The sequence below is a fragment of the Asterias rubens genome, chromosome 20 (genome assembly GCF_902459465.1).
Source record: "Asterias rubens chromosome 20, eAstRub1.3, whole genome shotgun sequence".
NCBI classification, from domain to species: Eukaryota; Metazoa; Echinodermata; class Asteroidea; order Forcipulatida; family Asteriidae; genus Asterias; species Asterias rubens.
Genome location: NC_047081.1, coordinates 3,958,213 through 3,985,966, shown reverse-complemented (window position 1 = coordinate 3,985,966; position 27,754 = coordinate 3,958,213). Strand labels below are relative to the sequence as shown.

The window sequence follows — 27,754 nt, the reverse complement described above, 5'->3', positions numbered from 1 at the left end:
TTCAGCAACATGTAATCATTGCAAATGTGGTATCATTTTAAAGAGGAACAATAGTTTAGTTTTGCATTGATATATACCATAATATACCAAGAGAGTATTAAATAATTACAAATACACAGGATTGAAAAAAGTTTCCTTACTTTTTGTGAGCAGTTTATTACGCAAACAGTTCCAGCAAGCGAATAATTCCCGAAACAAAATGTTTAAACATTGAAACATGGTTATAAAACAACAATTTAAAAAGAATACCTTCCACGTAAATAACAACAACTGTGTAAATGTTTCGTTTAATGTGTCGTTTACTGAAATAATCCCAAAGATTTCCGTCAAGAGACACCAGTACCAGATGTGTACGAGGCTACTGTTTCTGTATTAAACTTCACAATTAACCCGAATTCGATTCCTGTGGTGCCTGAACCATTTCTGGGTCGATATAACCAAGAATTTGTGTCAAAATTACCCTCAAATTGTGCCAAATTACACACAACCCATGTTTACCCTGCTTGGCGCCACCATGGGCTTATTTGATTTGGTGAGAACGTGCTGTTTTCAACATTACTTTTTATAATGAGCATTATTAAATGAAAAGCGAAACAATACTCTACGAAAAAATTGTATTTTTTATTATAATGCTATAAATACCCAATTTGATTTCAGTTGATGTGACATCCAAGCAACTCTAGCCGTAGAGAAACGAGGTCAATAAACGCTACGGGCTCGATACGCACTATTACTGCCATGATGCTCTGATCAAACATATTGGTGACTGGGGTCTCATTATCTTCAATGTTACCTTCAAACACCTGCAAGTAATAAATATGTACGTGTAGTGATACATAGACGGGATTTCTAGAAAACATTGAAGTATTACTTTACACCACGTATGTTTAGTTTTTTATTACAGTTTGTAATATTTGTGTTTAGACGTTATGGAGTGTTACACTTTCGACTCGAAATTATATAAAAATAATCTGTTCAGACCAATCTAGCATCCATTTCCATGTTTATCAAACGAAACAGAAATCAGATAAAATTAAAAAAAATCAACAACAAAGCGCAATGTTGCAAGATATTTATCTATTAGTTATTTATTTATTTATTAACTGGCCATCAAGAAGTAGTTTTAAGTGTACTTTCATGCGTAGTTTCGCTGGTTTCGAGTGCTTGAATTTTTAAAGGAGTAAAACAAATAATGTTTGATTGCTAGAATTAATGGGGTTTTCTTAAGTTCACGTTGTATAAAGTGTAAGAAAATAATTATAATAGAGGCTTTTTATTTTGATAAATTTAATTAAGTTGATAAACAGGGGGAAAACAATAGTAACCATAATAATTACAACAATTTCTTATTAGTTTTATAGCCATTTCACAATAACCATCTCATTTCGCTGTACACTGGGAAGCCACCAATTTGTCCACTTTATACCGTCGCACATCTTAACATAAATCAAGTCTCTTTTAAAAATCTAACTCAGAAACCACTAAGCTGCTAACAAATGTGTATGTACCTGAATGGCTCCATTGTTATCTTTGACGTCTTCATAGTCAGAGGACGACATCTTCTTGTACTTCACCTTATATTCAGTCACACGCCAATTCTCAATAGTTTCGTCTCCCTGTGTGATGAGACCAGACACCACTGTACTCTCACCAAGGTCAACCTCCAACCAGCAATTAGCATCGAACCTTTGTTCAAAACACAACAGAGAATACAACCACTGTAACAAAGGATGTCAATAAAGTACACCAAATGATAATGCAATTATTGTTACTTAAAACTAAATTTTAAATAAAAATAGCACTTAGTGGTTATTAATCAAGCTTTAAAAACATGTATTACGGATTTTTTATTCAAAAATAAAGCTTCGATTTGTTACATGAAAAAGTATATTATCAAAATAAAAATAATTTTCAGATAATGCTGGCAGACTTGTTCATAAAAATATTGGTGTATCTTAAAACCGAAAAGACGAGATAGTATCCAAATGTTGCCTTTTTAAAACCTACTTGAACAAGTTGTGGCGTGAATGCAGGTGCTTTTCATCCTCAAAGAATATTATTGAGGATAAAAGACAGTGGACACTATTGGTAATTGTCAAAAGCCAGTCTTCTCACTTGGTGTATCAAAAACATATTCATAAAATAACGAACCTGTGAAAATTTGAGCTCAATTGGTCGTCGAAGTTGCGAAATATGAATGAAATAAAAAAACACCCTGGTCACACGAAGTTGTGTGCTTTCAGATGCTTGATTTCGATACCTCAAATTCTAAACTTGAGGTCTCGAAGTCAAATTCGTGGAAAATTATTTATTTCACGAAACTACTTTACTTCAGAGGGAGCCGTCTCTCACAACGTTTTATACCAACAACCTCTCTCCATTACTCCTAACCATGTGAGGTTTTATGCTGATATTATTATTTTGAGTAATTACCAATAGTGTCCACACTCCCTTTAAAGACAGTGTACACTATTGGTTATTGTCAAAGACCAGTCTTCTCACTTGGTGTATCTCAACATATGCATAGAATGACAAACCTGTGAAAATTTAAGCTCGATCGGTCGTCGGAGTTGCGAGATAACTATGACAGAAAAAACACCCTTGTCACACGAAGTTGTGTGCTTTCAGATGCTTGATTTCGAGACCGATCAAGTTCTTAACTTGAGGTCTCGAAATCAAATTCATGGAAAACTATTCTTTCTCCAAAGCTAGGTCACTTCAGAGGGAGCTGTTTCTCACAATGTTTTATACCATCAACCTCTCCCCATTAATCGTTACCAAGTAAGGTTTTATGCTAATAATTATTTTGAGTAATTACCAATAGTGCCCACTGCCTTTAAAAGTGTATTGAAGACTTAAGCAGTTCAATCCTTCCAACTGTCGTTGCTATTTTTAAGTTGATCTATTTAGTTCAGCTTTATAGCAGTTCTATCATGTAATTGAGTGTGTATCAATGACATGATTTTTAGTTAGTTGTTGACCTGAGAGTGTTCTTGGTAAATAAAATATGTCGACTGATACATACCGTGGAACCCAAGCCACTCCGTTCAGACGCCCGCTCCAGGCAAAATACGAACTCGATACACTGATGCTCTCATCAGGAATGGTTCTATCTTCAAGACCCAAAGGCTCTGGAGTAGAACACTCAATACCTGGCATATTAAATTGTAAATAAAACATACCTGAATTATAGACATTTTCATGACGCTCACTATTTCCATATACGGAGCCCTCAAATGGGACACGTGACAAACAAAGTAAGCAAGTGACGTTGTTCCCTCAATTCTTTTAAAAACTATTTGCAAAGACGAAACATAGAAAGGTTTTATTTTAAAGCCATTATACACTTTCGGTCCTTAAAAAAAAAGTCACAGATTTACAAATAAATTAAAAGGTTTACAGAAGGTAATGGTGAAAGACTTCTCTTGAAATATTATTCCATGAAATGCTTTACTTTTTGAGAAAAAATTAAAACAATATCAATTCTCGATAGCGAGAATTACGGATTTATTTTAAACACATGTCATGACACGGCGAAACATGCGGAAACAAGAGTGGGTTTCCCGTTATTTTCTCCCGACTCCGATAACCGATTGAGCCTTAACTTTCACAGGTTTGTTATTTAATTATTAGTTGTGATACACGAAGTGTGGGCATTTGGACAATACTGTTTCCCGTAAGTGTATAATGGCTTGAAGGGACAAACGTCAATCAATATTGGCAGGAACGACCTTATTTAATAGCCGAGGGTGCCAAACCTTAATCGGAACGAAAGTCTCGAGTTTTCGTATCTGAGTGTACCCGAGTTTCAAAGTAAAAATTGAGGCACGAAGGCAGCGGACACTATTGGTAATTACTCAAAATAATTGTTGGCTTTAAAACTTACTTGGTAACGAGTATGAAGAGCTTCTGTTAGTACAAAACATTGTGAGAAACAGCTCTCTCGCATATGAAAGCACACAACTTCGTGAAACAAGGGTGTTTTTTCATTCATTATTATCTCGCAACTTCGACGACCAATTGAGCTCAATTTGTCACAGGTTTGTTAATTCATGCATATGTTGAGATACACAAAGTGAGAAGACTGGTCTTTGACAATATTACCAATAGTGTCAAGTGTCGGCAATTTCCTCATTTTGCATTATGTTTCTGTAAAGGTTTATTGGCATTGACTATTAAATACTTAATGCCAATAAACCTTTACAGATAGATGATATTGTGGGCTAAATTTACCCTCATAATCGACAACGTTTCTTACTTTTTCGATCATCTTGACATCCGAAGAATTCAAGCATTCTAACTGCGATCTTATTCAGGTAGTAGGGCGCCCCCTGTTGGTATGACACATTTGGAGCAGTCAGTCCGCCGAGTACAGCAGCATACTCGCATGGATCTTCGTACGGTAAGACCCAGCGGTGTGGATTGTTAGAGTTGACATCATACTTCGATCCGTTGTAGCAAGCTTGATGAGACGAGACTAGAGTAACACCTGAAATGTAACAGTGTCGTAGATTTGAAGTTGTAATCCACTCTTGGTTCAGGCTGGTGAAATTAATGCGTTTTGCGTTCCATCAAAAATATGTTTCGTTCCTTCATTGTTTATTCAGACACTAAACGCATAAGTTTAGTGTAAACCTGTGGACATTGTGTTTTGTGCTGTGAAAAGTACCCAAATTCTTTCAATTGAATATACTTTGTATGTTTATGTGATAAAGGCTGGCTCACACTGTAGCGGAAGAGAACCAACGGAAGGTGACGAACTTGAACATCCCAAAACGTTGGCGGCAAAGCGACGGCAAAAGAGGGAAAACCCGGCGGAGCCCGGCAACAAGAAACGAGATCAGACGGCTGGCAGCGGATTGGCTGGACGCAAGGAACGGCGGCTGGCGGTGGGTTGCGGTGACGATGACGTGACTCAACGGCCGACATCAAAACTGTGTGTGTGCGGGTCGTATAAAATTGTGACGACCTCAAAACGACTAGAGACGGAATCGCACGGCATGGAAACGTCAAGCGACTTATAATTGCGGTCACCTGCGTCAAGGAAATGGGGGTTGCGTTCTCCAGCGAAGTCGTCACCCTTTACGGGTGAACTTATTATTGTGTTTCTATTATGGGGAGCAAGAAGCAGACTATGATCACAGTACAAAATAATATTTGTAGAAGTATTTATTTTGTGATAGTTTACTTCTATTAGGAATCAAACTTTATGCTACAGACATGTCTTAAAGCGGAAATATCTCAGAAAGATGAACCATTGTATTGTTAGCGATTTGATAAAGAGCTACGCTTGTTTGATACTCTGATTGAAATAATGTAATTGTCTCATTGCCTTTAATTCAACTGCCCGACGCGACAGTTTAAATTTGAAAAGAAATACGTATACATTGATCAGTACTCAAAAGTGTCAAGTGTCATCAAGATTGACACAATGTTGCGACTGTGTCGTTAAGCGCGAACAACCTCTACAATAGTTTAAAATCAATGTATCCTCTATTAAACTTATACGTATGAAATAGTTTGATTACATACCTGATAATGCAGACACCATCAGAATAGCAAGCGTTTGATATAACTCTTAAAATGAATGGCAATACAAACCTTATTTTTAAAGACTACAGAAACCAAATGTAGTTTGCCTTTAATGCTGTGTACTGAGCGCAATGCTTCAGTAGGACATAAATTGCGTTAACGGTGAGGCGGTGTGCCCCTTTAAGTGCTCTGATTTTTCCAAAATCTTTTGCGCGCCGATAATGCGCATTCATCGAAGTAGAAGAGTGTCCTTATAACAGGCACAATAGGCATAATAGCGCAGAATTCGGCGATAACTAGAGCCATGGAATTGGGACACGCTCTTATTAAATCTGACCAATCAGCGACTAGCACTGGTATGCTTATTTATTAAAAGTAGTTACAAATAACAAACGGTTAGCTCGGAATCATCAGAAACACGTTTTTTTTGCTGCAAGGAAACTGATGGAGTTGAGATTAACAATAGACTCCATTGTGGTGTCTTTTTTTTAATCAGCATTCTTGGCAATCATTTGCAGAAGCCACGTTCTGGCTTGGTGCTGGTTTAATTTACAAACAGTTAAGACCTCCGGGACAAATATTATTTCTTCTTTTTCATTGTGTAATGGCTCATACCCCCCCCCCCGAAAAAAAGGAAGAAAAAAAAAAAAAAAAAAAAAAACAACCAAGATCGCAATCCTTAATCTCAACTCCATCAGTTTCCTTGCAGCAAAAAAAACGTGTTTCTGATGATTCCGAGCTAACCGTTTGTTATTTGTAACTACTTTTAATAAATAAGCATACCAGTGCTAGTCGCTGATTGGTCAGATTTAATAAGAGCGTGTCCCAATTCCATGGCTCTAGTTATCGCCGAATTCTGCGCTATTATGCCTATTGTGCCTGTTATAAGGACACTCTTCTACTTCGATGAATGCGCATTATCGGCGCGCAAAAGATTTTGGAAAAATCAGAGCACTTAAAGGGGCACACCGCCTCACCGTTAACGCAATTTATGTCCTACTGAAGCATTGCGCTCAGTACACAGCATTAAAGGCAAACTACATTTGTTTACGTCGAGCGGTACAAGTTGGAAGCAGTTTACATTAAATGGCATATAATAAGACCCTCCTATTAATATGAAACGAGTGTTTTTTCTCTTTTTTTCTTACCCTTCTTCTTGCAGCTATTGGACTGTAGCTTAAAGGATTCGGGTACTATTTCAAAATGTCCACAGATTTACATTAAACTTACAGGGTTTGAAGATAATGATATTGGAAAGCTTCCCTTAAAAAAAGACTAACAAAGGTTGTGTAGTTTTTGAGAAATGAGTAAAACAAGTCACAAAATAATGTTGGTCTCATGAGACCAAAATTATGTTAGCATGTAAAATCCCCTTAACCAGTTATGATATTATACCAAAACCATAGCATAACTGGTTAATACGTTTTTACATGCTAAAACTGAGACGTAAATTATTACTTTTACTCATTTCTCAAAAACTACAGCACCCCAGTAAGTAAAATTTTAAGGGAAGCTTTCTACTATCATAATCTTCAAACTGTGTAAGTTTAATGTAAATCTGTGGACATTGTGTTTTTTGTTAGGAAAAGGTACATATACCCTTTAAAGGAACACGATGACTTGGTTTGGTAGAGTTGGTCTATAAAAAGCTTGTGTAACCGTTTTGTTATAAAATGCATAATGGTTGGAAAGATGTTGTAAAAGTAGAATACAATGATCCACACAAGTTTGCCTCAAAATTGCGTGGTTTTCCTTTTACTTTGCGAACTAACACGGTCGGCCATTTTGGTGGTCAAAAATTTGATCATTGTATTCTACTTTTACAACATCTTTCTATATGTATTTCATAAGAACGGTGACAAACGCCTTTCAAATACCAACTCGACCGATTCAAGGCAACGTATTCCTTTACAAAAATCACTACATAATGTTCAAACCTTCACAATCATTGCTACCTAGGATTGAAGGGAGAATCAACTGACATTCAACAGCATCGTAACACTATGGCAGACTGACATAATAGTATCAATTGCAACACTGCACAATAAACATGTAACAGGTCCATGATTACTAGTTAAATAATTATTGTTCATAGGATTGTTTTTCAAATGAACTAAAGATGCTATGATTGTCAAATTTTTGGCCCCAAACATTAAAAAATAGATTTTTTTGAGTGAACGGTATTTCAAAGAGTATCACCCGCTCTAACGAAAGCAAGTTTAACTTTTACTTTTTACTTTTACTTTTAATGGTCAGGAACCATGACACAAATTGAAAACGTTTCTTATAAAACACTTAAGAATTGGTCACGTGTTATATTGTCGGGATCCCGACAAAAACTCATTTTGAGCACTTTATTTCACTGCTACTAATAATGGGCGGACTTTTTTCGAGCAATGGCTCAAATGAAAGTTTGTAATTTTCTCGACCCCCATCAAAATACCTATTGAATTTTAAATCAAAATTTGTATGTCAAATCGGCCAAAAATCTGACATAGCATCTATAAATAATGTAAAGTTATCGCACAGTCAAGCTCTACGGCTATATCAGCGCGTCTGTGTCAGTGTTTAAAACTCAGTTAAAATCTTAAATTATTGATAAGTTAATTTAAAAAACTTATAATTAAAACGGAATTAATCTGTCTCGGAAAACCCTCAATAATTTGCTCACAAAGTGAGAATAAATGTTTTTTTGACAAATACCAAAGGTGTCCAGTGTCTGTAAGTGTATCTCTAAACATTCTTATAAATAATAAAGATCTTACCTGATACTGTAGCTGCCAGATAAATGAAACGCACTGCTCCATCCATTCTCAAAAACGCAATGAACTGACAACCTTTGCTGGATTTCAGACAGACCTACGGCAAAATGCCACTACCCCGTTTTCTAGGAAGGTGACGTAGTTTTAAGCCAATCAGGTGAATACAGCAACCTGTGACGCACTGGAATGCAGCTCTCTGATTTGTGGAAGCTCGCTACCTATTATGCAGCGAAAACCTTGCAGTTGTATTATCCAGATTTTAACCGTGTTTTCAATTACGTTACCATACAAGCACAAGTAAGAGACTCACACAGAAAAGAAAGATCGTTTTCGAGGAGTGACGTCAATTATTACTCTTTGATTATTATAATGTTAGAGTGGGTTTATTATAATGACAGTTCTTTGCAATGAAATAGGCCATGCACAAAAACATCGATGGGGTGTCGTGGCCGTGTGGATAAGAGCACCGAACTCAAGTTCTGATGCTTCTGTTCAGCGGAGTGTGGGTTCGAGTCCCGGTCGTGACACTTGTGTCCCCGAGCAAGACACTTAACTTTAATTGCTTCTCTCCACCCAGGGTTAAATTGGTACCTGTGAGGGCAGAGATGGTTCTTGTGATTGATTAAGCCGAGTACCCCATATTGCGCACATGCTGTACACTCCGCACCAGGGAGCTGGAATGGTTTAAGGGGCCCAGTGACCAGGGGCCAATTTCATAGAGCTGCTTAAGCAACAAAACTGCTTAAGCACGAAAATAGCACGCTTATTTTACACATGTTACTGGCCAAAAATTCATGCCACATACATTGCTTGTGAGTGGTATTTGGCTGTTGTTTACTTAGCGTAACAATTGAATGCGGTCTTGGCCAAAAATCTGATTTTACAAAGCAAGGATTTTTTTGCTTAATCAAAATGTTGTGCTTAAGCAGCTCTATGAAATTGGGCCCTGGGGTAATAATATAGGAAGCGCTTTGAGACACCCCTCGGGCGTGAAAAGCGCTATATTAGAACGGTCAATTATTAATATCATGGAAACCACTAGTACATAATACAAACGGCTGTAAACAAAAGTTCCTCTGTGATTAGCGCCCTCTTTTGAGTCAACCTATTTCATCCCATGTTATTTTCTTCAAATGAAAATCCGCAAGAAACACAACATAGTGACAGTTCTTTGCTGCAATTAAATAGGGCATCCACAACAGCCATCGGAACAAAATTACCACGATGCATCTTGGAAACCGCTTGAACATAATTCATACGGCTGTGAAGACAATTTCCTCTGTGACTAGCGCCCTCTTTTGAATCAACTTTTTTTCAGCCCATTTTATTTTCATAAAATGAAAAGCTGCGGGAAACACATCCTAGGCCATCACACCGGTCGCAATTTTTGATTTGTTTTTGTATCACACGCTGGCTGCGGGGGTTAACAGTGAAGGGGTCCGGGAAAGCGCCCATACCTTATGCGTGTATGCGATGGCTAGCGTGTGGTACGAACAAAAATCGCTCACCAGTGTTGCATGGTCTTTGCTTTCATAATAGCCTCTGTAAGCCAATCGTGCGCATTTGGACATGGGTATGCGCTGATAATGTACTGGGAAAGTCTTGATATACTATTTTCTTTGTTTAAAACAATTGTGTTAACTTAAGTATTTTGTCTCGTTCAAAGTTTAGTTGTATCTGTTTTAAAAGGTGAATTCACTGACCGCAAATTCATACTGGTATTCCTCTAAGAGAATAAGACAACCTTGGGTGTTTAAAGACATTATACATGGATAGTATAATATTGAACAATAAGTTGCTTAAATAACTTGAATAATTTGTCCCGTTCATATCTGTTTTAATTAGATGTATATTCACTGACCGCAAATTCATACTTGTATTCCTTTAGATAATAAGACAACCGTTGGTGTTTACAGATATTATACATGGATGGTTTAAGTAATGAATACTAAGTTGACAAGTTTAAACACATCTTGCCTGTTGTCAAGTTCACGACAAAATCTCAGTCAAAAGAGAAGCTTGTTTTGGTGTTGAGTAGCACTTAAGAAACCAACACGATATAGCTCTTTCCCTGGCTCCTTTGTCGACGTTCCAGCATAAAAAACAAGTGTGTAAAAAGTCCCCTTAACACATGAACCGCTTTAGATTTGCTTCTTTTTAAGTAGGTTTAATGGCGTGTGTATTGTAAACTAGACGATGAGCGTCGCATACACTCTACCAACTACCGCCAATGATGTTTCCACGAGACGCATACTAACGTATCTATGTAGCCATGGCAACGCATAGCAATACCACACACCTCTGCGGGCATCCATTGTTAATTATTAACCCATCAAGATATTCGTATTAACAGCGGGGCTTGGTATTGCGTGGTAGAAGTGTTGTACTTTGCCCGTTATGTTTGTTCAACCCAACATCGACTTGATTACAGTGGACTGTTATAATAATATGATGATCCGTGTACACAAGGAGTACATCGTGACATTTGTTATAATTCTACCATTTTTGCTTTATGGTCAAACTGGTGCGTGAAGTAGAATGGGAACGATGTTGAACCATGGAGCAATAAACTGACCCCTGGCATCAAGCAGTAAGAACAACGGTGTAAAACACACGTAGAGTTGTACACTGTTATATGGTAGGAACGGCGCTGTCGTACTACATGTAACCTTATTACCTGTGGCCTTATTAAAAATCAAACAGTTCCTTGTATCCTATACAACAGTACTGTAAGCGGTTTACAGTTACCAGGTTATTTTTTCCGGTTGTCTGGAGTTTTATTTCACGAAGAGACTTCCTCGTCGGTGCTGGTGCTGGGTGCTACACTGTTAACACAGGTAAGCTTTTATCATACTTTCAGTTGAGTCCGTTTTGTTAATTAAAACACAATGGATAATGATATTAACATAAAAAACAGACAATGCAACATATTTCTAGTAATTGACACTCTAACATACTTGTTCTGCTGTTTTACATAATTCTATAATCGATTGTATGCCTGAGTGTAGGGCCTACACATAAAAACAAAGGGGTTTATTATTGTGATGAAAGCTGGTCCGTATAACCGGTAGGGGCCATTGTTGCTTAGTGGTAGACGAGCAAATGACTACTTGGGTGGGAGGGGGTGGGGGCTTCAACTAAAATTTTGAACAATATTGTTGACATCTGAGCAATTTGTTTAATAAAAGGTCAACATTAGAAATTAATTCTTTGAAGCATACACTATGTAGTAGAAATTCCGTATTTTGCCGAAGCATATTGTTTGAACGGCAAAACGTTAACCTTTACTGCATTTGGACAATTTCATTCAATGGGCTTTTTTAACACCAAATGTCATGCAATAATCTTTTAAAAAACAACCATTGGTAAATGCGTCAGGTGCTAACGTTTATGAGACGAGAGTGTTTTGACTCAGCACACTAAACAAATTCCTGGATCAGAACTGATCAAGAATCCTGAACTCTGCTTAAAGGGACACCATGCCTTGGATCGGGCGAGTTGGTCTATGAAAAGCTTTTAAAAACCGAAACGCATATGCCTATGGTTGGAAAGATGTTTTCCACACAAATATGCCTCAAAATTGTGTGTTTTTTCCTTTTATTTTGCGAACTAACTAGGCCATTTTGTTGAATAAAAAACTTCGACGACTGATTGAGCTCAAATTTTCACAGGTTTGTTTTTTTATGCATATGTTGAGATACACCAAGTGAAAAGACAGGTCTTTGACAATTACCAATAGTGTCCAGGGTCTTTAAATCCACTGGACACCTTTTCACTTGGTGTATCCATGCACAAAATAGTAAACTTGTGAAAATTTGGACTCAATTGGTCGTCGAAGTTGCGAGTAGTAATAGAAGAAAAAACACCCTTATCACACAAAGTTGTGTGCTTTCAGATGCTTGATTTCGGGAACTCAAACTCTTATTCTGAGGTCTCAAAATCAAATTCAAATATTTTAGTGGAAAAATTACTTCTTTCTCGAAAACTACAGAGGGAGCCCTTTCCCATAATGTTTCAAACCATTTAACAGCTCTCCATTGCTTGTTACCATAAAGTTTTTATGCTAATTATTTTGAGTTTACCAATAGTGCCCAGTGCCTTATAAGCAGCTCAATTAAATTGGGCCCAGTTTCTGCACTTTATCTGAAACAATACAAGAAATGACAAATGGGTGAAAGTTTAAGGTCAATCAGTCACAGGAAACACTAGAGGAAAAAAGGACTATCCCCTTTCATGTTTTCACTGTTGTCAAACATCGGGGTATGTACTTAAACGAATTGTATTACTCATTTCTTGTTCTCAAAAAATAGTGTTTTTAAACGCAGACATATTTTCGGGGACGTTTTCCTACCATTTGTTCAATCATGGTGTTGTTGTGTAGGAAGACATTGGTTTTGGACATTAAGTTGTTTTTTATTCGACTTGAAAGAAACATCTTCCACTGGGTATATAAGTCGAGTTTGGAAAGAAAAAGTAAATGAACTAATAAAACGAACTGAGTTAGTAAATCAATAAATAAACAAATAAACAAACAAACAAACAAACCAAAAACATAAACAAACAAATACCCGACAATGAGTTAAACTCATTATAAAACTTTGTAGATGTTAGGAATAAATATCCTCAAAGAAATAAACAAGGCCAGTCAACCATACGTTCATCAACATAATGATACTCACACTCCGGGCTTTCATCAGAAGGTTAACATTTTGAATGATCAATAATAAAATAGTCCACCTTTCATGTTTCTTTATTAGAGATCGGAACTAAATAGTTTTCACACCTGTTACTATAAATTTGACTTATTTGTGATCGCTTCAATAAAATAGGAGACTTATCCTCGACTTCATTGCGATTTTAGAACCAAATATTTAAAGGGTGAATTTGGTCATGAGCAGTGTACAAAGTACGACTACATGACAAAAATGGACTCACCTTCAAGGACAACATACGCATGCGCGCGCTCATACAGAGGGAGGGCCCCAAAATACAGTAAATGGAAAAGTCGTATTTTGAAAGATTTGTGACAATTTAAGAAGAAGCCTTTTTTGTGTAAAAAAAAAGAGAGAGTTAAGACTACAGTACTCTCTGAAGTAACGTAGTTTTCGAGAAAGTAGTAATTTTCCACTAAAATATTTGAATTTGATTTCGTGACCTCACGCGTGACGTCTCGAAATCAAGCATCTGAAAGCACACAACTCCGTGTGACAAGGGTGTATGTTTCTTCCGTTACTATCTCGCAACTTAGACGACCAATTGAGTTCAATTTTTCACAGGTTTATTGTTTTGTGCATATGTTGAGATACACCAACTGAGAAGACTGGTCTTTGACAAAGGTGTCCATGTGTCATTTTAAGTTTCTAAGATGTCTAGCTCTTTGTGAAACAGACCTCCTGTTCCTTTGTGTTGAAAACTCTATCTATACGCAGTTCCGGTAACTGGGTAAGAGTTCATTTTTTTCCATGCACAGTGCCACTGACCGGCCACTTTAATGACTTTTTGATCGGGTTTCGTCATTCGGGATCAATCACTTTCCCATACTGGAAGGAAAAGACAAATCAATCTGTTCAAAAGCTTTGACATGTTGACAATGAGATCATTATGCAGTTAGTTTCATATTGAGTTATCGTGCATAATTAATGGATGACAAAATCAACATGTTTAAAACATGTCACCATAATATGGTGTGTCATCCTAAGATAAGATTGTCAATGTAGGTTGTTTTTGTACCTGGAAACCTCCATGATAATTTATGTTGTAATTATATGAACATTTCACTTTCTTTGTTTCCATCCCTTGAAAAGTTGATTTGTGTCATTATTTCCACGTTGTTATACTTTCAGTTTTGTTTTTGTATGGTTTGTTCTTGCCTTTAAAGGGATTTTTTTTTCTTCAAATTAAGGTCCATTTAGATTGACCCACTAAGAGATATATTATGACATTGTCATACTTATATCATTATTTGTAAAATGAGATGTGGTAAAGGTCTTCCGGTATTATACATATCCTGAAATTCACTTCAATCCATGGTGTTGAACATTCAATTGCGTCTTCACCGGATCGACTCGCCTTTCTAAGAGGAATATCAACTCATACCCTCTGATCCTGAGATATTCTTAACATCTAATAATGTTTCTCCTTTTGTTATCTCCTTACCAAAAGCAGCCTGGGTGAGATGAAATTGCATTAAACGAAAATATAAAACAAAAAAATCAACAAGTTGTTTCCAACTATACCTTATAGAAACGTGACACTATTTAATAGTTTATTCCTGTTTCAACATCCTGGATGAGTGGACTATGTGTTACCAGTCAACAAGCTGATACCGTTTGTTTGTCTCACTGGTGGTTCACGGAATAAATAACAACCAGCGATAACAGTTTATGGTTTATTTATTTATTTGGATACGCCCAAAACAAAACGACCTCGATTGTGAAGTCGTCAAATGATCTGAGTAGTGCAATCAGTACTGATCACGTGACTTGATTTAAAGGCAGTAGACACTATTGGTAATTGTCAAAGACTAGCCTTCACAGTTGGTATATCTCAACATATGCATAAAATAACAAACCTGTGAAAATTTGAGCTCAATCGGTCATCGAACTTGCGAGATAATAATGCAAGAACAAAAATTGTCACACGAAGTTGTGTGCGTTTAGATGGTTGATTTCGAGACCTCAAATTCTAAATCTGAGGTCTCGAAATCAAATTGGAAAATTACTTCTGTCTCGAAAACTATGGCACTTCAGAGGTTGCCGTTTCTCACAATGTTTTATACCATCAACCTCTCCCCATTACTCATCACCAAGTGAGGTTTTGTGCTAATAATTATTTTGAGTAATTACCAATAGTGTCCACTGCCTTTAAAGTGTCGATTCAATAGGCAGAAAAAGGTGTTCCCTGAACCAAACATGCGCCTCGAGATCATTCGGTTTGCCATTTACTTCATGAACTAAAACGTTCCGTAATTTCGTAAATAAAGTAAGAGGAAAATCTGTTCGAGGGTTGTTTGTGCAGTGAATCAATATATTCTACTTTTTAAACATCTTTCAAACCATATTCATGTTTTTTTAGCCCAAAATGCCCTATCCGAATGCAAAGGGCTTTACCAAAGCCGGTCATTACACTGCACTGTTACTCTGTTTGGAGCTTAAAGGGAAGATACACTATTGGTAATTGTCAAAGACCAGTGTTCTCACTTGGTGTATCTCAACATTTGCATAAAATAACAAACCTGAGAAAATTAGAACTCAATTGATGATCGGAGTTGGGAGAAAATGATGACAGAAAAACATCCTTGTTGGACGAATTTGTGTGCTTCAGATGGGATTAAAAGACTTCGAGCTAGAAGTCTTTAATTATTTTAGTGAGAAATTAAGGTTACTTTTTTAGATGAAGTCGTTTCCGATGTTTTATACTTTCAACAGCTCTCCAAAGGTAGTTACCAAGTCAGTTTTTAAGTTAATATTTGTTTTGCCAAACGCGTACCTTCCCTTTTAGGAACACGTTGCTTTGGATCGGACGAGTTGGTCTTTGAAAAGCGTTCGTAACTGTTTTTTTATAAAATGCATATGGTTGGAAAGATGTTGTAAAAGTAGAATACAATGATCCACACAAACATGCCTAAAAATTGCATGGTTTTCCTTTTGCTTTTTGGAATAACACGGTCGGTCATTAAGAGAGTCAAAAGTGTGACTCCCATAAATGGCTGACCGTGTTAGTTGACGAGGTACAATGAAAACCACGCAACTTCAAGGCTTATATCATGGTACTCTACTTTAAAAAAAATCTTTCCAACCAAATGCGTTTTATAACAAACGGTTTCAAACGCTTTTCAAAGACCAACTCGACCGTTCCAAGGCAACGTGTTCCTTTAAACACAAGTGAATGTTGTACCAATTTGTTCAACATGTTGAAATGATTAACATGCTTATCATGTAACCCTGCTAAACAGATAGTTTATAGCATCTAAAACACATACAAGATCCTGAACATGTTTAGACCTAAGGTAATATATATATACATGAAAAAGATGAGTAGGCCTACGAAAATTATGCTTAGACTTGAAATTCTAAACAAAGATTTTTTTTACAGTGTAGTCTTTTTATAATGGGTAAACATGATACGCCCACAGCGCATACAGTGAGATACTAGATACGTCATATCCGGGTCGAAACCTGCAAATGACAGCTTTTGAGCACACGACACATTACTGCATATCAGGCATTTAAAGGGACATGTTGCCTTGGATAGGGCGAGTTGGTCTGTACAAAAGTGTTTGTAACCGTTTGTTGGGAAATGCATATGGTTAGAAAGTTGATTGAAAAGTAGAATACAGTGATCCACACAATATTAGCCTCGAAATTTCACGTTGTTTTGTTTTACTTTGCGAACTAACAAGGTCGGCTATTTTGTGGCATCAAAAAAAAATTCCCAAAATGGCGTGCCGTGTTAGTCCATGACAACGTGTCCCTTTAAATGCTTAAAACATGCAGTAATACGCCGCGTTGGATACCGGATATCGTCGTGTTACAAATCATTATTTAAAAGCCTATTATGTGAAAAATAAAATGGCTTAGAAACTTGTTTTGAACTGAAAATCGTGTTAAAGGCAGTGGACACTATTGGTAATTGTCAAAGACTAGTCTTCACAGTAGGTGTATCTGAACATATGCATACAATAACAAACCTGTGAAAACTTGAGCTCAATCGGTCGTCGAATTTGCGAGATAATAGTGAAAGAAAAAAACACCCTTGTCACACGAAGTTGTGTGCTTTCTGATGCTTGATTTCGAGACCTCAAATTCTAAACTTGAGGTCTCGAAATCAAATTCGTGGAAAATTACTTCTTTCTCAAAAACTACGTCACTTCAGAGAGAGCTGTTTCTCACAATGTTTTATACCATCCATGTCTCCCCATTACTCGTAATCAAGAAAGGTTTTATGATGATAAATATTTTGAGTAATTACCAATTGCCTTTAAAAAAACATATCGTTACATCCTCGAGGAAAAGATATGTTTATGATTTATGTGCACGGGAATTCTATATAGGCGTGGTAATTATTGGAACTTTGTTAAGTCGAAGAATCAACCCAGGGTGATTGAATTGTGTCCATTCTCTTTGGGTAGGTCCCAACAAGGGACTACACATTTCTGAGATTTCTCACCTTTTTGGCGGTTTAAATAATCATTATTCTTGCAGTGGGATACTTTGTAACGCAAGGTGGCGGCAGACTCACAAGTTGAATTTACAACAGATCTTTTCACAATACCCATTGCGCAAGTTAGCGCTTACTTTTGAATGAGGTGCATGCAGGGCCCAGTTCCATGGCTCTGCTTACCGTTAGCACAGAATCTGCGCTTACGGAAGCAGGGAATTCCGTGCTAACGGCAAGCGTATTTCACGGGTTAGAGGCGAGTTTTGGCTTCTGAGCGTGCGTACTACACGTTACTAGGCATTCTACGCTTACAAGGCTAGCGCAGAAATTCGGTGCTTGCACGTAAGCGAGGAATCGTGATCGTAAGCAGAATTCGGCGGTAAGCTAAGCCATGAAATTGGGCCCTGGTGTAGCTAGCGATTAAACATGATCGCTAGCTAGACCAGCATGCACCTTATTCCATGCGCGTATCGAGTTTTTGCGAAAAGGTCTATATGTTTACGTTGTTCAGAGCACGCACACATAACTAAGAACAATAGTCTTACCTGGTAAGTATGCTGCCACTTAGCGACCCTGAAGTTCACAATGGTCTTTTAACAAAAGTCATTGTGGCATCATGTCATTACAACTCTTTATTACTTGGTATTTTTTTGTTGACTGTATACAGGGAGTTTGGCCCAACATGAAACACTCTGTGCAACCTTCGAGGGGTGATGATGATGGGGCCTTGGCTCCATTCACCGTACAACAACAGATGCGATACCCTGAAATGCAGCAGCAAGGTTACTATCTACAGAGTCCACCTCAGCAGTCTCAACTCTCGGTTGGTACTCCCGTTTCTGTTTTTATTTTATTTTAAAGTCACCTGGAAATATAAAAAAAATTCTTCAAACATTCGAGTATATGTTTCTGAACAACAAAATAATTTTTTTGAGTAATTGTTTTAACGATTTATATGTAACAACAAAAAAAAGTTGTGTGGGCGTGACTCTGCCTACCCCTTTTGTGACGTCAATCAAGGAACACTTCGCCTCGATCGAACATCGAACACGTACGTGCAAGTACATTCAAGTCCTAGTCGTGAGTGTGTACGTTTCGAAAAAGGTTTGTTCTTGCATTTTACGGCAATGTCGACCAGGTATATTGCTGCTGGATAAAGCAAAACAACTAAAGATGGGGTCAGTTTGCAAGTCTTTTCCAGCGCTGTGCAGCAAACACTTCGAGCCGTCGTGCTTCGAGAATCCGGAATACACTACACATTTTGACATGAAGAGAAAGTTCTTTTCTAAAACATGACGCCATCCCAACAATTTTTCCAGCTAGTGGGGAAGTCGAAGAAGGTACCTGAAAGACGTAACGAACCTAAAGGAGCATTTGCCTAACGTGAAAAAAAAATCGGGTATTGTTTCAACTTTGAGGGCATGTTTTTAGCTTGCGCCAAGCGTCACTATCTTGTGTTGGCACTGCATACGATTCATCGCGCCTCGATTGACGTCACGAACAGCGGGTCGGGCTTATTTTCAAATTTGTAAATAACATGGAAACTAATTTTTTTTTAAACCTTAGTTATTTCACTCATCAAAACACATATTTTAGTGACAAATGCTTTATTTTGACAAAATACCACTTCCAGGTGACTTTAATAATGGGGGACTTTTGGGATAATGGGGGACTTTTTGGACGCTAGGTGGCAGCAAGCTTACCTGGTAAATCCACTGTTCTCGGTAATGTGCGCATGCTCAGAACTACGTAAAAAATGGAAAGTTACCTGGTAAGTTTGCTGCCACCTAGCGTTCAAACGTCTCCCATGTTGATATGCAAGTCGCAAGGCCTGAAGGCCACTTAATAGTGTGGGCTACAAATCAACTATTTGTCCGGGTCCGTTGCCACCCTCTCAATGGGCTGAAACAAGGTTCCCCATTTACAGTCCATATACAGATGTAAGCTTGGGTATCATCCATCAGAAGCCTGGCTGGTAGAGCAGAAAGCACTGCCTCCCAAACTTTACGAAGCAATCATGGCTAAGTGTCTTGCTTAAGGATATAGGTGTCACGACCTGGACTCGAACCCACACTCTGCTGTTCAGAATCACCAGAGCTTGAATCGTCCTCTTAATCGCTATTCCTTTGAAATAACCTTTTAAACAATGGGTTTAAAATTTGAATGAGAAAATGTGAATATTTAAATAAGGCAACTTGTGAAATTATTAGGCTATGTGAATAATGTTGATTTGTTTAACCAATGTGAGATTATCAGCACAGCTAACTATGTTGTACGAAAGTGTTATATATAGACATACAACAAAGTTGCATACTATGCAACTTTGTCAGCAACGACAAGACTTTGGCAAAGAGGGGATCAAAAAATACCCTTAAAGGCAGTGGACACTATTGGTAATTGTCAAAGACTAGCCTCCACAGTTGGTGTTACTCAACATATGCATAAAATAACAAACATGTGAAAAGTTGAGCTCAATCGGTCATCAAAGTTGCGAAATAATAATGAAAGAAGAAAACAACCTAGTCACCCGAAGTTGTGTGCGTTAAGATGGTTGATTTCGAGACCTTAAGTTTTAAATCTGAGGTCTCGAAATCAAATTCGTTGAAAAATTACTTCTTTCTCGAAAACGATGGCACTTCAGAGGGAGCCGTTTCTCACAATGTTTTATACCATCAACCTCTCCCCATTACTCGTCACCAATATAGGTTTTATGTTAATAATTATCTTGAGTAATTACCAACAGTGTCCACTGCCTTTAATTTAGATGGAATCTTAATCACTTGTCTTTCACCCAACAGCCACAAGCGCAGCATGCTAATCAACAACGAATGGAACAGCATTATGCAAATCAGCAGTATGCACAACAGCAACATGCGCAACAACACTATGCAAATCAGCAGCACGCCCAGCAACGGCAACAGCAACAACAAAGAGTACAGCCAAAACAACAGCAACAACAACAAAGAGTACAGCCGAAACAACAACAACAACAACAAGAACAACGTCAACAGCCTAAACAAGGTCAACAACCAAAGCAACAGAAACAAAAGAACGCCCAACAACCAAAACAACAACAACAACAACAACAACAGAGATCCAAACAGCCAGCTGGCAAACAAGGACAACAACAGAGAAGCCAGCCCAAGAAGCAGTCCTTCCGGCGTTTTCGACGCGCCCCACCCGGCGTCGAAGTCAGCCATTGCATCAAATACACCATCTTCTTTCTAAATTTCATCTTCTGGTTGTTGGGTGTTTTTTTGCTGGGCTTCGGAATATGGGGAGTGGTCTCGAAAGCGTTAGCCAGTATCGAGGTCATAGCTGAGGTACGTAGCAAATTTAATTTATTAAAGGGCTGTGTCGTCTTGATCAAATTATGCCTGTTGCTGTATGGAATTATGAACTCTCACCTAGTTGCTGCACGTTTGCGGGCGCTCTTCATACAGCCACATGCCTGATTTGGTCATGACGACATAGCCCCTGTAACTTTAAAAGAGCCTTGACTTGACTTAACTTGACTTACTCAAAAATGCCGTCCACCCCCTTAAAGGCAGTGGACACTATTGGTAATTACTCAAAATAAACCTTAGCATGGATCCTTTCTTGGTGACGAGTAATGGGGAGAGGTTGATAGTATGATTTCGAGACCTCAAGTTTAGAACTTGAGGTCTCGAAATCAACCATCTAAACGCACACAACTTCGTGTGACAAGGGTGTTTTTTTCTTTCATTATTATCTCGCAAGTTCGATGACCGATTGAGCTGAAATTTTCACAGGTTTGTTACTTTATGCATATGTTGAGATACACCAACTGTGAAGGCTAATCTTTGACAATTACCAATAGTGTCCACTGGCTTTAAATAGAGCCCCTTTTAAAATCTGGTTTAGACTATCATTTGGAAAATGTCCCTTCTACTCTATTTTATTACCACAGGTTGCAGGTATTGGTTTCGATCCCATGTACGGGTTTATCATCGTGGGTGCCATAATCTTTATTCTAGCGACCAGTGGTTGTATCGGTGCACTGAGAGAGAATACGTGCATGCTCAAGTTCTTCGTCTACTCCCTCATCCTCATCTTCCTGGCTGAGATCACGCTCGGTGTCTTGGCGTACTTCTACCAGGACGCAGTGTTTCAAATCTTGGAGAAGTGGCTGGATAAATCGATAGAGGAATATTATGGTACAGTGTTCCTCTGGTTTTTAACTTCAAATTACTTGTTTGTCTTGCAAAAAGAGAGACGGTGAGAATTCACGAAACACGCGGTTTTAGGTAGTCTTGGTGCAAGATGTTTCTCATTTTCCTTGGCCCAAGGATACGTTTTTCGCGGGGCAAGTCAGGTGAGTGACAGGGGCGGTCGATGTGGGCGCTGTTATACACCAAGACGTCTTGCACCAAGACTGACAATTTACAGTAGCTGTAGCCGCCAATTCGGACATGGCATTGTATTTTCTAAAGGTCAGCCCTCTCGTTATGTTTCCTTTTTAATCTACGGCCGTTTCCAAAATTACGGCTTTCCAATAAAAATATTAAATAACAACAAATTCTTATATAGCGCATTTCACAATAACCGTATCAATGCGGCTTTACATTAGTGCCTGGTCATAGGGCCAATAACATCCCTTTCATTTTTCTCAGCTCCCTTGGGGAGAATACAACCCGAGCTGCCGTGGCGCTCGAAAGCCTTTTCCACACACAATATAAACCTCTACCCTCGCAGGTACCCATTTAAATATTTAAAACTTATGTGTCAAACACAATGTACTAACTCACTGAGTACACTGTGCCAAAGATAATAGAGCGCCGCAAGGCGCAAGATGCGGAACTCGGGCAGAAATGTGAGGGTGCGTTCGTTTAGCTTCCCCGGGTCGACCCCGGTGTGCGGCGTTTTGTTTTTCCAGGACGAACGTGTGCAGATAATTACCCACGTTCGTCCTGGGAAAAAAAAAACGCCACACACCGGGGTCGACACAGGGAAGCTAAACGAACGCACCCACAAATCCCACTGGACACCATTTTGATACAACAAAAGATCAGTGCAGATCAGTGCAGACAATGACCATTCCTATCAATGGGAAACAACACATCCACTTGCTGAAATGGCGCCCATGCGCATTTCACGTTCCAACAATAGATAGAGCTTCAGTTCCGCATCTTGCGCCTTGCGGCGCTCTATAATCTTTGACTGTGCTTAATAATATTCATTTGTTGTTCAATTCAGATGATCCTGACACGCAGTTTATTATGGATTCCCTACAAGAAAGTCTTCAATGCTGTGGGTCGGCAAAGGGACCGGAAGACTGGGAGCAAAACATGTGAGTAGCACAACAATAGAACTCAACTTTCTACTCGTGTGGTTGACACTACTACTCGAGCCTCTGGGTTTGATTCCTTGTCGGTACAGACCTTTGGAGAGACCTTTTAACTATTATTGCCGCTTCCATGTCCCGTGGATTGTGTAATGCACTTTGAAAGAACTCAGTGCACTTAATTGTGTAAAGAGAAGGGTTTCGCCCCGACGTTCCTGGGCCCAATTTCATAGCGCTGCTTAACGGTAAGCAAATTTGCAGGCTTACTGTGGCAGAAAAAATTGCTTAAAGCCTTAGTGTATTTCACAGGTTCGCAGACAAAATTGGGCGGCCATGTTGCGTGTTTACCGTGAATTTTTATTGTGACGTCATTTGTTTTCGTGCGGTAAGCACCGAAAGTTTTTTTTAGCATGCCTTTTCGTGTGCTTACGATTAGCAGCGCTATGAAATATAAATTGCACAGTAAGCACAAAATCGGCCGCTAAGCAGCGCTATGAAACTGGGCCCTGGTGGTTTGGTTGGCCGATGGTGCTATAAGGAAAACAGTCTCGAAGCTACAAGTTAATACTTGAAATTAAAAATAATAATGTATGATTGAGTGCATGAGCGTCACCGAATGACGAATTTAAGCGCACGATAAGAAGCCACTACATGTATATGGCGCTTTTTGAACACACGGCTTTGGCTTTGGATTCGGCTTCAGGCTCCGTTTTCCTCTCGTCTGGAGCCCTGAGCACGTACGCAAAGCACGCGCAATAATTTGTCAAAACAACCGCTGGGCCATGCTAGACTGGAATCTGGAGCCTCGGCCGTGGTTTCGAAAAGGACCTGTGCAACTTAATGATTATTGATGTCACAAATTTATCAATATCTTCTGTAAAAATTAACATATATATATTACCTTTGATTTTCATTCTACACAGATATTTCAGTTGTGATTCTCCGGCTATCTCACGTTGTAGCGTGCCTTACTCGTGTTGTATGCCAGACGATGATGGCGTGGTCAATTACCAGTGTGGGTTCCAGGCTCTTTCCCCGGATGCCTCGGCTGACGTCATCCGGCAGCAAGTGTTTACCACTGGGTGTGTAGAAGGAATGAAGAGTTGGTTCATTACCAACGCCATTGCGCTTGGTATAGCTGGAGGTATACTGATCGTATTGGAATGTCTGGTCATCTGCCTCACTAAGTCACTCATCAATGATATCGAATGCGTCAAATCTTACTGGTAGACCCGGCCCCGAGTCAATGGGTGCGTTCGGTTAGCTTCCCTGGGTCGAACCCGGTGTGTGGCGGGTTTTTTTTTCAGGACGAACGTGGGTAATTATCCGCACACGTTCGTCCTGGGAAAATGGCTTTTTTTTAAGGAACTTGGAAGGCAGTGGACACTATTGGTAATTGTCAAAGACTAGCCTTCATCACAGTTGGTATATCTCAACACATGCATAAAATAACAAACCTGTGAAAATTTGAGCTCAATAGGTCATCGAACTTGCAAGATAGTAATGAAAGAAAAAAACACCCTTGTCACACGAAGTTGTGTGCGTTTAGATAGTTGATTTCGAGACCTCAAGTTCTAAGATTGAGGTCTCGAAATCAAATTCGTTGAAAATACTTCTTTCTCGAAAACTATGGCACTTCAGAGGGAGCCGTTTCTCACAATGTTTTATACCATCAACCTCTCCCCATTAGACTCGTCACCAAGAAAGGTTTTATGCTAATAATTGCTTTGAGTAATTACCAATAGTGTCCACTGCCTTTAAAGGGAAGGTACACGTTTGGTAATTACTCGAAACAAATTTTATCATAACAAAACTTACTTGGACGAGTAATGGAGAGCTGTTGATAGTACAAAACATTGTGAGAAACGGCTCCCTCTGAAGTAGCTTAGGTTTTGAGAATAAGATAATTTCTCACTCAGATAATAAAAGACTTCTAACCAGAAGTCTTTTATTCCTATCTGTAAGCACACAATTTCGTTCAACATTCGTTTTTTCTTTCATAATTTTCTCGCAACTTCGAAGACCAAATGGGCCCAAATTTTCACAGGCTTATTACTGTATGCTTATGTTGGGATACACCAAGTGAGAAGACTGGTCTTTGACAATTACCAATAGCGTCCAGTGTCCTTGAAATAATACACAATAAGCAGTTTAATTTATACCCTCTTGTTTCCAAAACCTACCACACACCTGTCAATTCGATCGAATACTGCTCTCGCGAGATCACTGCTCTAGCACGAACTGGGCCCAATTTCATGGCTCTGCTTACCGCCGAATTCTGCGCTTACAAACGATCATGATTACGTGCAAGCGCCGAATTTCTGCGCTAGCCTTGTAAGCGTAGAATGCCTAGTAACGTGGACTACGCAAGCGCAGAAGCCAAAATTCGCTGCTAACCCGTGAAATACGCTTGCCGTTAGCACAGAATCCCCTGCTTCCGTAAGCGCCGATTCTGTGCTTACGGTAAGCAGTGCCATGAAATTGGGCCCTGTTGGTTGCCGACGTGTTGTCGTGAGAGACGTAGTCTCGCGGGCCAGCAGTCTCGTGAGAAACTCGCGGGGAGGTTCGGAATAGAGTCGGAACGCTATCACCGCGACAGAATTTTAACGACTTGTCCACAAGTCTACACAGCTGTTGACTTGTGAAGATTTAATCAAGCTCTGTGCTTCTGTACTTGTGAAAATAACGATCAATGCACCAATTCGAATAATGAACTGTTTGGGTTTTTGTGTGTATATTTTTCTCAGCGTAGCAAACACACATGTGTATGGGAATACAATTATACTTTTTATTGTATGCATTTATCAAATCATTTAGTCAGATATCATGCATTAAAGTGATTTCTGTTTTAGAGCTCTACACGTTGTTCGTAAGAGTTACCATCGAATGAACTGTTAAAATTTATAACTAAAAGGCCGTTTTCTAAAGGCAGTGGACACTATTTGTTACTCAACTCAAAATAATTGTAAGAAAACAAACTTACTTGGTAACAAGCAATGCGGAGCTGTTGAATGTATAAAACACTGTGAGAAACAGCTCCACCGAAGTATTGTAGTTTTCGAGAAAGACGTAATTCCCTCGCATTTGATATCGAGACCTCGGATTGAGGTCCCGAAATCAAGCATCTGAAAGCACACAATTTCGTGTGACAAAGTTGTATTTTCTTCAATTACTATCTCGCAACTTCGACGACCAATTGAGTTCAAATTTGTACAGGATTTTATTTTTTGCATAATTATGTTGAGATACACCAAGTGAGAAGACTGGTCTTTCAATAACCAATGGTGTCTAGTGTCTTTAAAGGCAGCGAACACTTTTGGTAATTGTCAAAGACTAGCCTTCACAGTTGGGGTATCTCAACATATGCATAACATAACAAACCTGTGAAAATTTGAGCTCAATCGGTAATCGAACTTGCGAGATAATAATGCATTTACTCCTAACCAAGAAAGGTTTTATGCTAATAATTATTTTTAGTAATTACCAATAGTGTCCAGGTCCTTTATTTGAACCCTGTACATATTCGAGATAGGACACAAAAACAGTTGTTAACAATTTGTCTGATTAAGTTCCATACTGAGTACAATTACTCATATGAAATTCATACTACAGTTTATCGAAAATCTCCAAGTCACATTAAAAGTGAATTTACTTTGAGAGAGAACTTTTTTGGGATTAGCCACTTCTCAAAATAAAGGTGCTTTCTTTGGTAGATTTACATTGAACCCAATGGAATTAGTTTCGTGAACAAAAAGTATATTGTTAAATACAAAAATGCATTTAATCTTGTACATTATGCAATCACCCTAAATGGTAAATTTTGAAGTATTTGTTCATTATGACTATTTTAATTATGTGCACAATAATGCTTTCATGTGCAAAATGTTCATGTATAACAAAAAGTTTATTTAATTATGTGTTATGTACATTCCAATAAATTATATTCAGTTATCCAGTCACGATACAGAGTAAAAAGTATGTTCATATCAATAGATGGATTGCAATACGCGTAATCGACCGCCATCTTTGATGTAAAACAACAGAAAAGTGCAGGCATGTTTTCACTGCGCAAGACTCGCAGCCAATGATCTCTTCACGCGTTCAAAATTCATCAAAGATGGCGGCCAATGACGTTTATTGCAATTATGGCGGCTATAGTCTGAACATCTGACGTCACATTCGAGGCTCGTGAATAACGCTATAGACTTGCATCAAGAATTAGCGTGTATGACCCACCCTCATTTCACATACAGGGTGCGTTAGATAAGCTTCCCTGGGTCGACCCCGCAGTGCTCACACGGGTGAGCCCCTGACAAGAGCTAATCGAACGATGCACCTCAGGTCACCCAAAGTGACCCACTCCACAAGTAGGGCACTGGGGGCTGACCCGGGTGAGCCCGGTCAAAGCTATTCGGACGTACCGGGGCAGACCGGGGTCGACCCAGGGAAGGCAAGCTAAACGAACGCACCCAGAGATACGCAGTCAAATTCCATTGCAGACGTCACAGCGGTGACTGTTTGGGCATCTATGTCACTGCACGTTTATGGATTTAGCGGCAGGGACTTGTCTTTATCCTTGCGGGTAAAGGCAGGGGCCCAGTCTATGGCGGTTACAGCTCCGGCTACAGCTGTTGCTACGGTATTGCTAAGGACGTACTATGGTTCAACGCATGATGGCGCGGAGCTTCAGCCGTACCTGTATAGCGACATCCATCAATTCAGCCAACCAGCTGTTTGTCTTGATATAGCGCCCTCTATTTGTGATAGCTTGTGGGTGGTAGCCTACAGTGGGTCGTGTAATTATAACAAATGTTAAGGTATTGTAAAGTGTGGGTTCTAGCCCCGGTCGTGGCACTTGTGTCCGCAGACACTAAACCAGTATAGCTGCAAAACGTCCTTCAGATGAGACGTGGCACCGTAGGTCCCGTGCGTTGTATATAATGCACGTACAAGAACCCAGATTCCTTATCGTAACGAGAACGGGTTCGCCCCGGTG

The 27,754-nt window shown here is 38.9% G+C and overlaps 2 protein-coding genes across 2 annotated transcripts; one reads left to right on the top strand and one right to left on the bottom strand.

Moving 5' to 3' along the window:
• Positions 1-653: 653 nt before the first annotated feature.
• LOC117303957 (lactadherin-like) lies at positions 654-8,343 on the bottom strand. Its single transcript, XM_033788426.1, has 5 exons — positions 8,298-8,343; positions 4,259-4,489; positions 3,026-3,152; positions 1,509-1,686; positions 654-803 (listed from the first exon to the last, which is right to left on the bottom strand). Exons 1-5 carry the CDS (start codon positions 8,341-8,343, stop codon positions 654-656), a joined length of 732 nt encoding a protein of 243 aa, XP_033644317.1.
• Positions 8,344-10,778: 2,435 nt separating this feature from the next.
• Positions 10,779-24,067, top strand: LOC117303856 (tetraspanin-5-like). Its single transcript, XM_033788250.1, has 6 exons — positions 10,779-11,131; positions 18,121-18,276; positions 20,252-20,776; positions 21,385-21,631; positions 22,671-22,764; positions 23,682-24,067. Exons 2-6 carry the CDS (start codon positions 18,136-18,138, stop codon positions 23,986-23,988), a joined length of 1,314 nt encoding a protein of 437 aa, XP_033644141.1. The 5' UTR covers positions 10,779-11,131; positions 18,121-18,135; the 3' UTR covers positions 23,989-24,067.
• Positions 24,068-27,754: the final 3,687 nt, after the last annotated feature.